A 17,224-nucleotide genomic window follows, 5' to 3' on the forward strand; every position below is an offset into this window, starting at 1 on the left:
TGAATCACATTTGGCCTGCCATAACATTTCCTGAACACTAATGAAGTCATGGGTTTCTTGGCAGCTTCCTTCCTAACACTTTCCCAAAGCTCTGCTCTGTTCTCCCCAGCACTTGCCTGGCATATAACGACAGGACACCTGTTTTTTAGTAATACAAAATATTCACTTCCTGTGAATGAATTCCCCTTCCAAGAGGCAGCATTTGGTTATATAGCCTCTGTATGTCTTTCTAGGAGCCCTGGGGATAACCACATCTGAAACATTACATATCAGTAATCAGTTCTTTAATTATTCAGGAATTGGAATTCCAAACAGTTGCTATACTTGTGGATTTCTTATTGCACATTAAAAAAATACCATTTTTACCATGATTTTACCATGAGAATTTTCATGCCATGCCATGCCATGCCAAAATATGTAGAAAAAAAAGAAACCACACCATAAACAAAATAGAATTTTGGAAAACCAAAGTAAATAACTTTATTTTCTTTGTGAGTAGTATATTGCTGCTTTTATTTGAATACAAACTAATTAACCCTATGGTTTCATTTCATGTAATAATTAAGACCTCTACTTAAATTTCAGTAAGCATCCTTCTCTAATACTGAAAAAATCTTAGCTTAGTTTTGCAGCTGACGCAGTCTCCTACAGCAAACCTACCCTAGTCTATTAATATACATTGCAAAAACACTTAATATACACTTAATACACACTTAATATACACTTAATATACACGTGCAAAAACACTGAGGTTCTTATTCCACTAAGCCTATCAGAATGTAATCCACACCTGGCTCAGTCAGGAGTTTAAACGCTGGTGTTAACCTGGACCCCAGAATTTTATAATTTTATCTGCAGTTCACACCTCTGAGCATGCAAATGAAACATAAGCAGATGAAAGCATTTGTCCCATTAAACACAACTGACAAGGTTTAGAACTATCCTTTTAGATATTTGCCCTCCTAGTTCCTACCTCACCTTATTAGGTAAGAAATAAAGAATACTATTGAAATGTGATAGATGACAGTTGCAACAGGAAACTGAAGAGGTTACCTTCACAAACTGGAACTTTCCCAGTCCACGTGCCATCAGATCTGCAGGCTCTATGCTCTGATCCTCCTGCCAGGAAGAAGCCTGGCTGACAAGTGTAAATCAATGTATAGCCAAGTGAGGGAAGATCCATTCCTGCAACATTTGCATGAGATGGTGTTTCTGGTTGTTTACAGCTGTGAGCTACAAAGAAAAGAAAATATCCTTCAGGCAAAACAGTGAAAAAATAATCTATGCTCATTCTGACAGGTAAATAATGAGGGAAAAAAGCTTCAATAAAAATAACACATAAATATATTTTTCTTAATTAAGTTACAGTATAGACTATAAATGATTGTTCTGAGGCTAGAAGTAAATATGTTCTTGAAAATGGCCCTTCCACCGTCAAGGCACCAAGAACCAATTTAAATGCACCCTTGCCATTTAAAATTGTTTGTCTGCATACATAAACACAAAAAACACACGTCTTACCATATTAAAAAGCATCCTGATTATATGGTTTAAGATACCAATATAGCATTGAATAACAGGAAATAAATGGGTCACTTTGGAAAATACTATGTAGGTCATTGTAGTTATTGTAGTCAAGGCAAATTTTTAATATCAGGGACAAAAATTAATTAGTAATCCTAATCTCATGAAAACTGTTTTACATCATTAACAGTGAGTGCCTGTGAGATTTGTGTTGTCTCAAAAACAGCATACCTCCATACCTCCAGGGTATGAGCAGAGCCAGTGATTTGCTATTTGTTTAGGGGGAACACTAGCACCAAATGGGACACTAATGTTGCTTTCTTCTGTGGATATGCTCAACATACATTGACAGTGTTCCTTAAGATTAGACCTTAGAAGGTGACACTGTTTCCAGAAAAATACAGATGGCTTGCTGAAGAACTAGAAAGATTAACTGTGATGCTGAAATGTGAAAGATGTAAGAAATGAAATTCTGTCTGTAATTAAGATTATCTTCATTTCAATTCATTACAAATTACAATTACAAAACTTTTCCTTGTGTCCCCCCCTTCTTAATATACCCCATTAATTCCCTTAATTCCCTGATTACAGTTAGTAAACTGGTAGTACAAACTCTCTGCAAGATCTGATTGTAACTATCTAGTTCAGTACAAGATAGATTGATGCAGGGATTTCCTTCATCTTTTTCCTTATCTTATCTTCCTGGCTCTTTGCACATTCCTCATTGAAAGGGATGCACTCTCTTAGACAGAAACTTATTTTCAGCATCTCTCTGGTCAACAGAAGGGCTATCTCTTCTTTGAAATGGATCAGATCTAACACGATCCAGTACACTGATACTGTGATTATTTTTCTTTGCTTTACAAATCTCATCATGTTTGGTGAGCAGTTGTTGTAGAAAAATTTGTTTACTCAAAAAAATTATTTTCTCACTTCTACATACTGTAAAATAGTAATGAAAAATTATATTAAATATAGATTAATATAATTATATATAAAAATATGACAACTTTATAAAAATACTTCAGTAACTAGACAACATAGAAAGGAACTAAAGAATAATCTTAACATTAATAGAAATACTTACTCCATCCATCAATTACTTACGTATACATTCTGGCTGAACTCCACTCCATGTAAGATCAGGAAGGCAAGTTCTTGTTGTTGATCCATGGAGAAGATGTCCTTTCTTACACTGGAACTGAACAACATTTCCCACCTGTTGAAAAGTAAAAATAACAGTTACATTGTTATGAGGAAATATATAAAGATAGATAGATATATTTAAAAAAAAAAAAAGACTAAATACTCCTTCACATAATAAATGCTTAATAAATTAAGACATTTTTTCTGTAGAAAGACACTCCTTCCGTAGCATTTTGATACGAGATAAACATTTGCTTCATTTTCATTAGAATTATTCCTCCCACAGCATGATAACCTCTGTGGAGTAGAATCAAATTCTTGTAACCTGTGTTCTCTCTCTTTACTGTGTCTTTCTAGCTCTGAACTTCCTCTACCACATAAAACAGAAAGGAGCCAGCTAGAAAATCTAACAACATACTAGGGAAGCCACAGAGCTCTAATAGATAATAGGCTGAGCTGAATCTTTGTAGAATGGTGTATGTATCCAGAAGCTATAATGAGAAATATTTCATTAGAACACACAAGGGTTGATCAACAATGCTATCTCATGCTTCAGAAAACATAATGACCCTATAATACCTTCATTTCCTTTTATATCAGAAGAGATAAAAAAGAATTTATACAATAGAAACCAGAAGTTATCATGTCATTGAGCCTGCTAGAGTTCAAAGCGTGGTTAGACAATGTTCTCAGATACATTTTAGTGACTATCTGGATGTGTATTGTGCCTGGAGTTAGACTTGATGATCCTTGCAGGTTCCTTCCAATTCAGGATGTTCTGTAGCTCTAGCTACCAAGTGGAAAGGTGTGTTTGCTAGCTTTCTCTATTTTCTAAAAACAATAATAATAAAATTCCTGGTCTTACAGTCATCTGTTACAACAGTGCTTTTTCTATCTAAAAGAGTAACTGCTCATCAAGCCATTTTTCTTATTTCCTCTTACTGTTTCAAATAAGGCAGCAACATCAAAACAAAAGCAAAAAAAAAAAAAAAAAAAAAACATCCATGCAAATGGATTTTAACTGTGTTATCCTTGTCCGAGAAATATAAACTCTATATGTAGGTCTCCAAAGTAGCATCAAAACTACTTCAATTGATCAAGTGATGAAGGTGTTTTTACAAGTGCTGCCATGCTATTCAAGACTAGTTTAGTGAATAAGTAAATAAAAGAATCTCCCTGTTCCTAAAATAAAAATAATAAAAAAAGCAATCATCATCATAATAAAAAAGCTACAAGTAATTGCCTTCCAAAGTAGATCTATTTTTTGTGTCATACAAGAGGCACCAGGTGGCGCTACAATACAGTGTTACATGAGCTTAAAAATCCCAAGTATTGAGATGATGTATATTGCTCGGTTCCCTATATAACTTGTACAGAAGAATAGTCAGAGAAATGGTCTACATGTCTTTATCCACTATCATCTCTGACTTTAGGGAGGAGCTACTTTATGTATAACAATGTTTGTAGTCAGTCCTGGGTGGGAATAAGACTTCCTTGCTGTTTGATTGTCTCTGTTCCACAGCTGTTTTTTCTGTAATATTCACTATGGACTGGATATTCAAATAACAAATATCAATAATTTTTCATTTTTTTAAGTGTCAAAAGATGATATATTTGACATTTCCTAACACAAGAGAAATGACAATGAGAAAAGTAAATCCATACATATCAAACTGCAACTGCTTATTAATAGGATAGCAGTCTAGATATATTATGAACAAAAAATAATATTATAATTACATAAAATAACAACACAATATTTCCTTATTGTTTCTTACATGATATACAAGAATAAAATTTATTTCTAATCATCATAAATTACTTCAGTTTCAGCTTTTCTTGGTCTTCAGTTTATCAAAAGACATGCAGATATTCCAAGAAACTTCTCTGTCCCCAGCAATTCATGTCAGAGGATCAAACTGCTAAGGGAATTGTTTTAGTTTCAGCTATCATGGAAATTTTTTCTTCAAAATGTCTAATATGATGTTGTGTTTTACTTCTAAGAGAAAAACAATGTTGATAACGCACCAATGTTATAGTTGCTGCTAAGCAGTGCTGTGTAGAGCCAAGGCCAGTGAAGGGGACAAAGAGCTGGGAGGGAATAGAACCAAGACAGCTGACTTCAACTGGCCAAAACTGGCCAAAGGGATAATCCATACCATGACATCACGTGGAAAGAGTTTTGCTTTACTCTGCTTACTAGGTGGGCTAGCTGGCCAACATCAGGGGGTGATTGCTTCTGCACTTGTTATACACATTCATATATATAAATAGTCATGACTGTTAATCCTTTTCTTTTGTCACTTCTCAGTGAACAGTTTTATCTCAGCCTATGCATTCTCCTTTGTTTTTCCTCAATTCTCTCCCCCATCCTACTGGAAAGGTGGGGGAGTGAGCAAATGATTGTTTGGTGCTGAGCCATCTGATGGCTCAGCAAATGCCCGTCCTTTCTCTTCAGTAACTGTTAACATCACTTTTAAATGAACAAAATCATACCTCATTAAATTTTTGCTATATCTGTAGTCTGGTAGCCCAGTAATACAGTACTACTGTAATCACTAATGTGATAATTATTGTGCAGAATTTTGACAGGCTTCCTTTCTCTGAGCTTGTCTTGACCTGCTGGAGCCTTTTTGGTTTATTTTGATTTAGCTGTAACATCAGTTTTTCTTCTGATCATGTAGTTGTGACTAGCATCCATTCCTTCTTCTTTGTACAGTACAATCACAATTTCTATCTACAGTAGTAACAAGTAGCTATCATACAGAATGAGAAATTAACCACTAATGAGACACAGCACAGAGAAATACAGGCTTGAGATTGGTGAGAAATGGTGGCACAGGTTGTTGTGAAGACAACTGCAGGTATGAGTGTGATAAGACACGGGACTCAGATGGTAGTGGGAAGCCTATAGCTGTGAACAACTCAACCACGATTACTTAAAGAAATAATGTCCTGAACAGATTCAGTTTCCAGAGGTAACAAAGAACAATTATCTAACCATAAATGAAATGGACCACTGTAGAGTAGATTTCAATACTCATGGAATTACAGAATGCTTGGTGTAAAAATATGTTAGAAACATAAATATCCCCATGTCAATGAAGAAGGCAAAAATGATCAAAAAGAAATAAAAGAATCAAAATGATATTTCTCTTAGAGAAGCATTTCACAGTGAAACAAACACTAACACCTGCAACCCACAAAGGACTGAAGCCACAGATCTCACCATGAAGCAGGGAAGTAAAAAGATTCAGGAAAAGTGCTAAAAAATGAGTACATGTCTACTGCAGTTTAAAGTGAATTATAACTAGTTTTGTTACGTTTTGTGAAATATTCGCTGCTCAGTTTTCCCCCTCTTTTCTTCAGTAATTAGATATAGACTAGTGGTTTTTGAATTTGACTATTAAGAGTTAGGTTCCATCATAAATTCTAGACTTTCGCTAAGAGGCATGTTGCCTTATTGCCAGTAGCAAGATTTTGAGTGTAAAACATTACAATACTATACTCTTATAGAAAGAGACAGTTTCTAGAATACTAGATAGTTTTAGTAACTAAAAATAAAGCTTAAAAGCTCCTAGTAGATATTTTACTCTACTTTGACATTGTAATGTACATTTGTAAGCTGTAGTTAATCACTCCTTCTGTTTACAATAGAAATCAACAATGACAATAAAGAGCTTTGTATAATTATTCTCTTCAGGTATATGTATGTTGTGGTTTCAAGCACATGATGTCATGATATGGAATACTGATAAAACTAGGACAATACATTTCCATAATAAAAATCACAACATAACTGTAATCCTTTTCAGAAATTGCTTGGCAACTGTTAAGGCATAAGTTTCAACGATGCAGTGATTACATCAACTATGTTTGTGTCCACAGCTAACCTGCAGGATTAGAGCACCTCTCTTATACTTTTATCTGACAATTCCATAATTCCATCATCACTAAAGTTTTTATAAGCATTAAGTTCACAGAGAGTATTTGCAAGGTTGCTCCATGTCTTTAGACCAAGTTTCAAATAGCATTTCATAATATAGAATGCTTTCTTGCTTAACACAGGAAGTACCATTCAAATGCAAAGTGAAAATATTTGTGCTTTTATTAGTATAGGGCCTGGGAAGTCAAGTTTTGATACTCCTTTCAGTCAAATCAGGAATTGTGTCATATAGGCCTGAGTTTTCAGTAGAAGCAATAACATAAGAAAACAGATCATTAAGACTGGGAAGAAACCAACAAAAAACAGCACTGTGGAAATTCATGACTTAGTATTGTGAAAAACAAATAACAGTCAGTGATATAGTACTGTAGAAGAGAAGTTTTTGACAGTTGTTAGACAGCACTAACACAGGACTTGACATATGAAGACTTGAATTCTTTCATCAGGTTAGAGTCTTACTTTTTACTTTGATGCGACAAAAGTTAACCATTAAGTCACTTAAATGGCCTTATTACTATTAGTTTAAATGTGAAGCATTTAAGAGTTTTTTTTTCCAACCTCTTTGTCTTAGAAAAGCAAAACAAATGAATAAAAAAACTGAAATGAGAAAAAAAACTCTGGGCTAGAGTCAGAAAGCCATCCTATATATTCAGTGGTGACAATTCCTTGCTACAGATTTGCCAACTGCAAACCATTTTGCTTAATTCTGAGAAACTCTTTTGATCTATCACTAAAAATAAGACAACTAAAGTGAGGACTATTAGAGAAAACGAAATCAAAGCCATCACAACTTCAATATTTTATAGTTATTCTTTAACTTTCTGCTGTGGATAGAAGAAACAAAAGTCGTTATATTATTATTATTCCATTCATAAAGAAAGTTAATTATAGCATGTTGTAAATTAAATTATGTTTGTGGCTTAAATGAGTCATAATATTATTGAATACATACTAATGTAATATTTCTGTCCAGGAACTAGAGACAATAAATTGTCTAGAACTGACTATTTTCACTGCCATCTCAACACAATAAAGAGCTGAGCTCTGCTTCACGTGTGAGAATGCTAATACCTCTTTTATTCTGTATTAACTAAGCAGTCCTATTTAGACTAGCCAGAAATCCCACTCAGACATACAGTTCATATATAAAACCAAAATTCATTACATCAGAGCTTGAGGGTATACTGCTGACTAGAGAAGACTATTGCTCATACATTTTACAAAATAATTATCAACAAACTAAATTTGCTGATTTGCTCCATTAGTCTGCAAGTCACTAACCTTACAACTATGGGATCAGGGTTATAAATCCTGCCAGCAACTACACTTCTTTTAGAAATTATTTATCAGTTGACATTTTGCTGGATATTTTGACAGTCAGTGCTAGCTGTGAGTGATGCTTTCATACACATCTACATCTCAAATGAGAAAGGCCCCATTAGCTTCTTCAGCGATAAAATGCTCATTAATATGCCAGAGAAACTGGGACAATAAAATTGTAGAAAGTGGTCATTACAATGATTCATTTCTTACACAGCTAAATAAAGAGTTGCAGTCTAGCATAATATGAGGGCTGCTGCAAAAGCAATGCCTGCTATTTTATTATGTTGGCCAATGACATTAGAGGCAGATGTTGTATGTGTGTATGGCAGTGAAGACTGAACCTTCCCACCAATATTCCATTTCGTTCTGTTGCTGTGCATTGAATTCCTTTATGTGGAAAAAAAATGGCACCCACTGATATTGATTGTTGCTTGCTGAGTGTTTATGGAGACCAAAGAGTGTCTACAAGCACAGTGAGGTGATGGATGGTGCCTTTCAGCAGTGGTGAGAGAGAGAGGATCACCACCACTGGTACAGATTTTTACATGCATGGCATGCAGGCTCTTACTCATTGCTGAAAATGCATAACTAATAGTGGTGGCTGTTGAAGGATACTGTTTTGTAGCTGAGAATTTGCTCTATCAAGTAGAGTCATAGTGTCTGTTGTATTTTCCATGGAAATAGATAGGAGGCATTACTTTCAGATCAATCTTCATAGTACTACTTCCCAAAGGAAGTTAGGCCAAGGACTGCCACTGTGTATTCTATCTTGGCATGAAACAACCCTCCATTTCATTCCCTGGAGAAAATCATGACAATTACATAACCATTCTATATAGCTGTCATCTACCAAAATAGGAAAACCCAAAGATTGCTAAAAACCATCACTACTGAAAAAGAAAAAAACCAAAAACACAAACAACAAACCATGACTTGGAATAATCTTTAGCTTCAACCCCCTGCTTCCAAAAGTAAATTTAATATTTTAAATCTGCTCAAATTTTAATCATGTCTTTCATGCATTTCTGAATATCTATAGTTTTCAGTCAACTCCTATTACAAGCACAACATTCAACCTAGAAGCTTCTAGATTACTTTTCTGCATACTCCTGTTGATGTAACTGCACTTTTCAGCCGTACTACCAAACATGAACGTAGCAGAATAATTTTGACTCTTCATTAGTTTGTTTACAGCTGCCTTATCATACTTCTGGCAAACAATAGGTCACATTTCTGCATCTGTACACCATTCACCCATGAAAACTCACACAGCTGTTTTGTGAGATTCAGAAAATCAGAAATTCAGAAGTTTTTTCAGTTTCACATTTTAGCACTGTTATTCATTAAGCATTATTATTAAGGATCTCTTGCTACATTGTGAAAAGGGTATTCCATCGCTGAGTACAAAAACAACTCACATCACACATCTGATATATCATCACAGTATCTATATAGTATTCCATAGGAAGAGATTTACTTTGCATATACTACATTCTAGCACAGAATACATTGCATGTCATTCCACCAGAAGCATATCCAAACTATTTGCTTACAAAACAGCTTTGCAGCTAAGCAGATCAACAGCTTTCTGGGCTGGATCAAGCAGATCAGTACCAGTAGGTCTAGGTACTAGGTAGATGTGATCTTTTCCCTCTGCTCAGCCCTGGTGAGACACCTGGGTGCTGCATTCATTGCTGGGCTCCCCAGTACAAGAGATGCAGGGAGTCCAGTGAAAGGCCACAAAGTGATTAAGGGACTGGAGAATCTGACATATAAGAAGAGGATGAGAGAATAGTGATTGTTCATCTTGTAAAATAAAAGACTCAGGAGGAATCCTATCAGGATGTATAAACACCTGCTGGGGGCAGGGAAGGAAACAAAAACCAAACTTTTCTCAATGGTACCCAGTGATCAGACCAGAGGCAAAACAGGTGCTAACTGACACTCAGAAATTCTGTTCAAATGTAAGAAAAAAACATTATTGCTGCAAGAATGATAAACTTCGAGCAGTTTGTTGAGGGAGTATTAGTGGATCTCCATCCCTGGAAATATTCCAAACCAACCTGGACACAGCCCTGAGCAGCCAGACCAAGTTGATCCTGCTTTGATAAGGTGGTGATTGGACAAGAAGCTTTCCAGAGACACCTCTGGATTCTGAGTTATTTGTGGTTCTATGATTTCAGAAAAGTAAAAACACCCAAACGCAAAATAAGCAATTACATACCACCTCCAAAAAAGCTCCAACCAAATGAATATTTTTTGAAAATATGCTTATGTTAGCAGTTTGGCACTGCGTATACACACTTTCAAAGTGAAATATCTCATTTGACAAACTGTAGAGAGCGCGTATATATTGCTTTGGAAATACTGAACACCTTCAAGGTGAAACTTGAAAGTCTGGTGATCAAGTTTTGCTTCATTATAAAGCACTCATTACTAGTAGGGACACAAAGTCAAGATAATTCAGCAAGCAGAAATAAGCAAACATGGTAATATTTGAGCAACCAACTTTTTTAGGACACAAGTAGTTTCTTGACCTCTGGTCAGAAGTTTATTAACTTTGAGGCAGGATAAAACATCGTTAATATCCAATTAATAAAAGATAGCATACTTTACCTGATAGCCAAATGTGTTGTTTTGCAATCCATGTCTTGGTACTCCTGGATTTTCACATGCTGTACGAGTAGGTTCTTAAAAATATATATATTTTAAATTAGAGACAAAGCAAAGTATAATATTTTAATGAAACGTGAATATATGAGAAATTTGCTCAAAAAATGTGCAATGAGCCAATGAGAGAAACAGAAATAAAGTGACTTGATTCTCAGGCAGCATAGAAAAACCATGAAGATGTGAAGTTGCTGAAAACACTTAGATTGACTTACAGGAAGAGAAATAATAAGTATTCAGGAACTATTTACAATATGGGTGTCACGTTACCTATACATCGAGGTGAAGAACCACTCCAGGTGCCATCTGCTTGGCAAATCCTGGTGCTGGAGCCAACCAAAATAAAAGGCAGATTGCAGATGAACGAGACTTCTGACTGGTAGATGAAGCTCTTGCCTTCTCTTTTCCCTTGAGAGGGTACTCCAGGATCACCACAAAACTTTGCTGTGAGAAAAGAAATGATACTAAATGTATCTTTTATTGTAATGCCCTCTACCTACTACTGCTGACACTGATTGAAAAGGATTTTCATGCACACTCATGCTGATGAAGAAAAAGGGCATAATCTACGACACATTAAAATTGTATAAAATTTTTACAGCCTTAAGTGTAATGGGACTGTTGAAAGAATTATGGGCTCAATTCTGAAAAAAGATATGTGAATGGGGACTAGTGCAACAGAAATAATTTCATTAGTTGATTGAAAAATCACAGTTGTAATATTTGTTTTAATTATCAAAATCATATGGAAGTCTTAATTTGAAAATATATGCAACACATTTCCAACACTGAGGTCTGAAATTGTCTCCATATCAGTTTTTTTTATATCAACAAAGTAGCATCCACTCTCCAGCAAAAAAAAAAAAATCCTCACATTAAAGAAAAAAATGGTTTTGTTAAGTTTCTTATTTTTCAATTAAAAACAACCAAAATTTCATCATTACACTCTCATTAACCTTTAACTAGTCACTGAATATCTACTGAGTATCTGCCTTTGATATAAAAGGCACTATGCTAATTCCCAACAGTTTTCCTCTGATATTGAAATAGGGAACTACAGGACAAACTAAAAGTACAGCACACTAGAAGTTCTGTGAGTGTTCCCATTCCCAGTGGAAATACTGTCCTATGGTTTCCTGGAACCTTTAATAGAGATATGGAAACCTTTTAACAGAGATGGCCCTGTGGAGCTCTGGCACTGAGGCTATGAAGCTACTCTCATTCTTCAAAGATGAGAATTGACTAATAGTAAGTTAAACCTGTAGTTAAGCATTTTCAGGAAAAGACCTATATTTTTTTTGCCATCTATTCTCAAGCCCCTAAGAAGAGCAATCCTTTACTCAAGATGGTATGTGACTAATTAAACAGATAAATTTAGTAGGTCATAGATGATAAATAACAAAAAAAAAGTATCCCATTCCAAATTATTCCACCTAACTATTACTTGCATATCTTCAGCAGCAGGCTCTATGGAATCAAGCTGGGTACTAAATTTCTGATGTCAAGGGTGGTTTAAAACTGCTCATTGAGAATGACTTAGACCAGCTCCTCATTTCTGCCAGATGGCTCTGACAAGCGCTGGCTGCCCACTAATATACACTGCAAACCAATGGATAACCTCTGCACATCAGCAATACGCAGTTGATGTAATCTCTGTATGAAACCATCCTTAATTCCTGGGCAGCTGTACTCTGGGCTATCTATACCTTTTAAGTATTTTAGCAGTAGAACACCTTTTTCAGAGCATTCTGAAGTTTCCAACATCAAAAGATGACAAATAGCTTGTGATATCAAAAGAATGAACGTTAGAACACAATATTTCAATCAAGAACAAGTGATGAAAAGCATTTTACATGGTCTTTGTGTTTTTAAAATTGTTTTCTAGAATTTACATTCTTCTAGTGAACATAAATAACAAATGCTTCCAGAAACAATGCCTTTCACCATGCTCCAGTTCTGATATGTAGTTTCAGTATACTAAGTAACCTTTTTTTGATGGTATGAGAATATCCTTAGTAGGAAAAGTAAGGAAGTGATAATGATCATTATGGTTCCGTAGTATTAGGATACAGCTTAAATAGAGAACATTCTTGAAAGGGAGAAATGAAGAACGCAAAAAAACAAACACCTGGTAAAGTAATGGAAAAAAATAATTATTTCAACATTTAGAAAGCTAGCTAGCCAGTTCAAATGAAGCTTTAGAGCCACCAAAAAGAAGTTATCCTCTTCCAGATAAGCTGCTTGCTCAAGATTGCATTTCCTGTGGTATAGCTGCTCTACAAACTACAAAACGCAAATAAATGAAGCTCTCAGAAGTATCACAATCACTTCTTTAAAAAGGATTTTTAAACAATAAGTGGAACAACACAAACCTAAAGAAAGAGGCTCATTTGCTATTACAATTAAATTTTTAGCAATATAAAAATCCATCAATGTGACAACTTTCAAGTTAATAAAATTTATTGCACAGAACATGTAACTCAATTTAATGTATGGGGAAAAACAGAAAGTTGTCAGGGAACACTCCTGGGATTTAGTAAGCACTAGTATTATACACAACTCTCGGTGACAGAGAAAGTCTAGCATGAGTAATAAGCAAATAAAGAGTTTATAATGAATTTTCCCCAATTCTATACATAGCTGGATCCAAATACAAAACGGCATGTTTTGTTGGGATATTTGATGTTCATTGACTATATTTCTTTCATTTTCCTGTGACTTCACAAATGATTTACAGATATTATTTATATATTAGTGAAGAGATAAGAATATCAGTTTTAAACAAGATGTTTAAAAATATATCTAAAAAAAGGCACAATATTTGAATTAAGAAATACAGGACTATAGAGAAAATACTTACGCAAGCACTGAGGTACTTCACCACTCCAAGTTCCATTCCCAACACAAGTCAAAACAGCAGGAAAAGAGAGTTCATAGCCCGGAGAGCAAACATAGCTAATGCTAAATCCCCAGTCCAAGTTTGTTCCTTCCAACCTTCCATTAGAGATCTGTGGCGGAGTTGGGCAGGTAACAGCTGCAATAACATTCAAAATAATTAGACCCAGCTGCTGTAAATATTCCCTGTGTACACTGTTACAAGAAGAACCATATGTGCTAATTTCACCTTCTTTAGAGGACAATTAAGTGAGAACATGCTGTATTTCTCAATATATCGTTGCCACATTTCCTGGAGCTAGTGCTTCCTAGTTTACTCCATTTCAGAGACAAATTATAATGGCTGATTGATAAAGTGTCTTAAACTACATGCTGTATCAAGCAAGGCAACAAAATTACCTCAAAATCAGTATAGAGACTATGAAGTGTACAATAATTTAAAAAAATGTCTAGTAGTATTATACTAATTGAATTTGCATGTTTGTGTTGAAAACATGGTGTATAATTATTTTTTGTGAGATAATAGTCAAATAATAGTCAAGTATTTTTTTCCTATTAACAAATTTATGCATATTCCAGATATCAATGCCCAGGGATCAAATTCCAGGGCATGATTCCTCTAAAATACGCCTGGAAAGCCTGTTTCTATGTACTATAATGTGATTAATATTTGCTTACGACTAGCTCCTCAACAAAAAAAAAAAAGGCACACCTAAGTGGAAGGATAAAATTGCAAGATTTGCATCCTCTTGAAATTGTCAGTGTTGCTTCTTCTAAGAAAAGCCCAAATCTACTGCAATAGAGTTCCTCATTTCCAGGCCTCCCAAAATAAAATAAATAAAAAATAAAAACATCATCTACTTGTCTGCAGGAAAGAAGATTGAAAAACACCACAGAAGGACTGTAGAAATTACTGACAAAAATAGTAGAGGTGTAGTAGAAGTGTAGATGGAGACAAAAACACTATTCCCTGGATAATGGGATAGTAGCAATTATTAACTTAGGGCTGAAGTAAAAAGGGTAGACAAGAAGCTAGATGAATGAAAGTACGAACTAAGAAGAGGAAGGAAAATTTAAACAAAAGTTACTATAATGAATTAAAAGGAGAAAAAGTGATTTTTAAAAAGAGAAGCTAGGAGAAAGCATTTTAGAAAAAAAGAAAGCAAATGAAGGAACCACTGGAGGTCATCTAGTCCAACTCCCTTGCTAAAGTACGTTCCCTAGAGTAGGTAACACAGGAAAGCATCCAGGTAAATTTTGAGTATTTTCAGAGAAGTAGATCCCACAACCCATCTGGGTAACCTGTTTGTGCTCCATTAACTTCAAAGTCCAGAAGTTTGTTCTCATGTTTGTGTACTTGGTGTTGTTGAGCCACAGCTAGCTGAGAGTTTATGGATTTGGACTGAAGAAAAGACAAGGCTAAGTGAGTTTATACTGGGGCTCCGCTGCAGGAAGAACAAGCAGACGAGGCCCTCTGCAGACAGATAGGAATGGCCTCATGTTCATGGGCCTTGGCCTTCATGGGGAACTTCAACCACTGTGATATCATAGAATTCTTAGAGTTGGAAGGCATTACTGAGGGCCATCTAGTCCAACTCCCCTGCAATGAACAGGGAAACCACAGCTACATCAGGTTGCCCAGGGCCTTATCCAGCATCACCTTTAAAGTCTCCAGGGATGGGGCATCAACTACATCTCTAACCTGTCCCAGTGCAAAAGTTCACTGCAAAAGTTTTTTTTTTTTCCTCCTTATATCTACCCTAAATCTACCCTCTTAGAGCTTGAAGCCATTCCTCCTTGTTCTATCACCGCAGACACTGCTAAAGAATGTCCCCTTCTATCCTGTAGCTCCCCTTTAGATACTGAAAGGCTGCTATCAGGTTACCTCAGAGCCTTCTTTTCTCTAGGTCAGACATGTTCTACATGTTCTGCGAGTCTACGAATAAGGGACAGGAGTACCTCTTCTATGAAGACAGACAGAGAGTTGAGACTGTTCAGACTGGAGAAGAGGTGCCTCAGGGCAGATCTTATGAATATATGTTAATATCTAAAGGAAGAGTACAAAGACAAGGACAGATTCTTTTCAATAGTGCCTGGAGCCAGGAAAAAAAGAAATAGGAATAAACTGGAACACAGGAGTTTCTGCCTTAACATCAAGAAACATTTCTTTACTGTGTGAGTCATGAACCACTGGCACAGACTGTGGAGTCTCTTGTCCTTGGAGACCTTCAAAAAGCTATCTGAACACGGTCCTGAGAAAGCTGTCCTTGGTAATAGTCCCTCTTTGAGCAAGGGTATTGAAACAGATGATTTCCAAATTCCCTTCCAACCTAAACCATTTTCTGATTTCATGATGCTGTGATACAGCAACAGCTCTCAAATATTCAACTTAAAGTATATTATAAATGTAGGTCTGTGTTAAAAATATATTAAAAAATAAAAAACAAAAGCTCGAATAAGCATCTTTATGCATCTAAACAGCACCACAGAATCATTTATATCTTCTATTACAACAGCACTGCAACACTGCAACACTGTGTCCGTGTTCTGGCCAGTTCATTTTCCAATTACTTTAACTAAGTAGTACCAAAAGACCCTGGCATTTACTCCTTACAGTAAGAAATAATTATTATAAATTTCAAATGGACTAATGAATACTATGTATTCATTTTAATTGCATAGTTAAATGGGTTATTAAGTAGAGTTGCACACCCAGTGAATCCTAGAGATTCTTTATATTATTGTTATTTAGCATTTATAGAAGACATCAGTATCTACTGTCTAGAAATTGAAGCCAAAACTAACAGTCTATTTCCTTCTTTATACATTTGTTTGAGTCAGATCAGAGCTAGCTCTCCTGCTTCCAGTTAGGTGCAGCATAGTCCTTAAGAATTTGGTGCTGGGAGACTTTTGGTGAAACCGCCATAATTGTTCTGTCTGTTAATCTAATAGCTTTTCATTTGCAGGCACTCTTAAAAGCAAATTAAATTGTGGTCAACCAGACCGGTTGGTCTGGTCATTCTTACGCTCTTAACATCAGATTTGTAATTGAAGCTGTGTCTGGTTAAGAAGAGCACAATAAAATAGAAATGAGTTAATTTTTAAGAGAATCTCAAAGTTTGACATCCTCTGAAATGGACAAAATACAAAGAATTATATTATACTTGGTAGCATATTGAAACAATTGTACTTGAGAAGGAAAATAACTGCAAATGGAGTGGAGAATGTTCTTCCTCAGGAGAGAAAATGAGGTATATAGTCAAACACTCAGAAAAAAAATAAACCAACTGTGAGAACAAAGTAAGTACATGCTTAGACTACCAGGTACACATCTAATGAGGGATGGATAAGAGAAATATCTTGTTATTACAAACAGCATAATTCAGTGTGATTTGTCATTGAGTTCAGTTCTATCCATGCAGACCTGCAGACCTTTCCCAAAGGCTCCCATCATGTGTTTGAGTGGTATTTTTGTAAAGACAGAAACAATTGTGTATGGCTTATCTTTGGTAATGACATCTTAACCTTAAACAACAGCAACAACAAAAAAAGTAAAATGCCATCATCATTTCATACTGGCTAATTCAGTTTAGCAACAAAATACAGTATTCGGTAAATATTAAAAGAGAAAAAAACAAACAGCAGCAGCAACAAAAAAAACTGTCAACATGCAGTGCTGTCATCTAAAAATTTTAAAACTGGAGGAAAGAACCAAGTAAT

At 35.4% G+C, this 17,224-nt stretch overlaps 1 protein-coding gene across 2 annotated transcripts in view; it reads right to left on the reverse strand.

Annotated features, from left to right (window-relative positions):
• The window catches only part of CSMD3 (CUB and Sushi multiple domains 3), a 538,229-nt gene that overhangs the window by 13,494 nt on the left and 507,511 nt on the right, over positions 1 to 17,224 (reverse strand). For both annotated transcript variants that reach the window (XM_085221591.1, XM_085221590.1), the window contains exons 61-65: positions 13,470 to 13,643; positions 10,880 to 11,053; positions 10,556 to 10,629; positions 2,632 to 2,743; positions 1,054 to 1,233 (exon numbers count right to left, since the gene is read on the reverse strand). In XM_085221591.1, the coding sequence (XP_085077717.1) occupies positions 1,054 to 1,233; positions 2,632 to 2,743; positions 10,556 to 10,629; positions 10,880 to 11,053; positions 13,470 to 13,643 (714 nt within the window). The remainder of the gene's footprint in view (positions 1 to 1,053; positions 1,234 to 2,631; positions 2,744 to 10,555; positions 10,630 to 10,879; positions 11,054 to 13,469; positions 13,644 to 17,224) is intronic.

The sequence above is a fragment of the Meleagris gallopavo genome, chromosome 3 (genome assembly GCF_905368555.1).
Source record: "Meleagris gallopavo chromosome 3, MGAL_WU_HG_1.1, whole genome shotgun sequence".
NCBI lineage: Eukaryota > Metazoa > Chordata > Aves > Galliformes > Phasianidae > Meleagris > Meleagris gallopavo.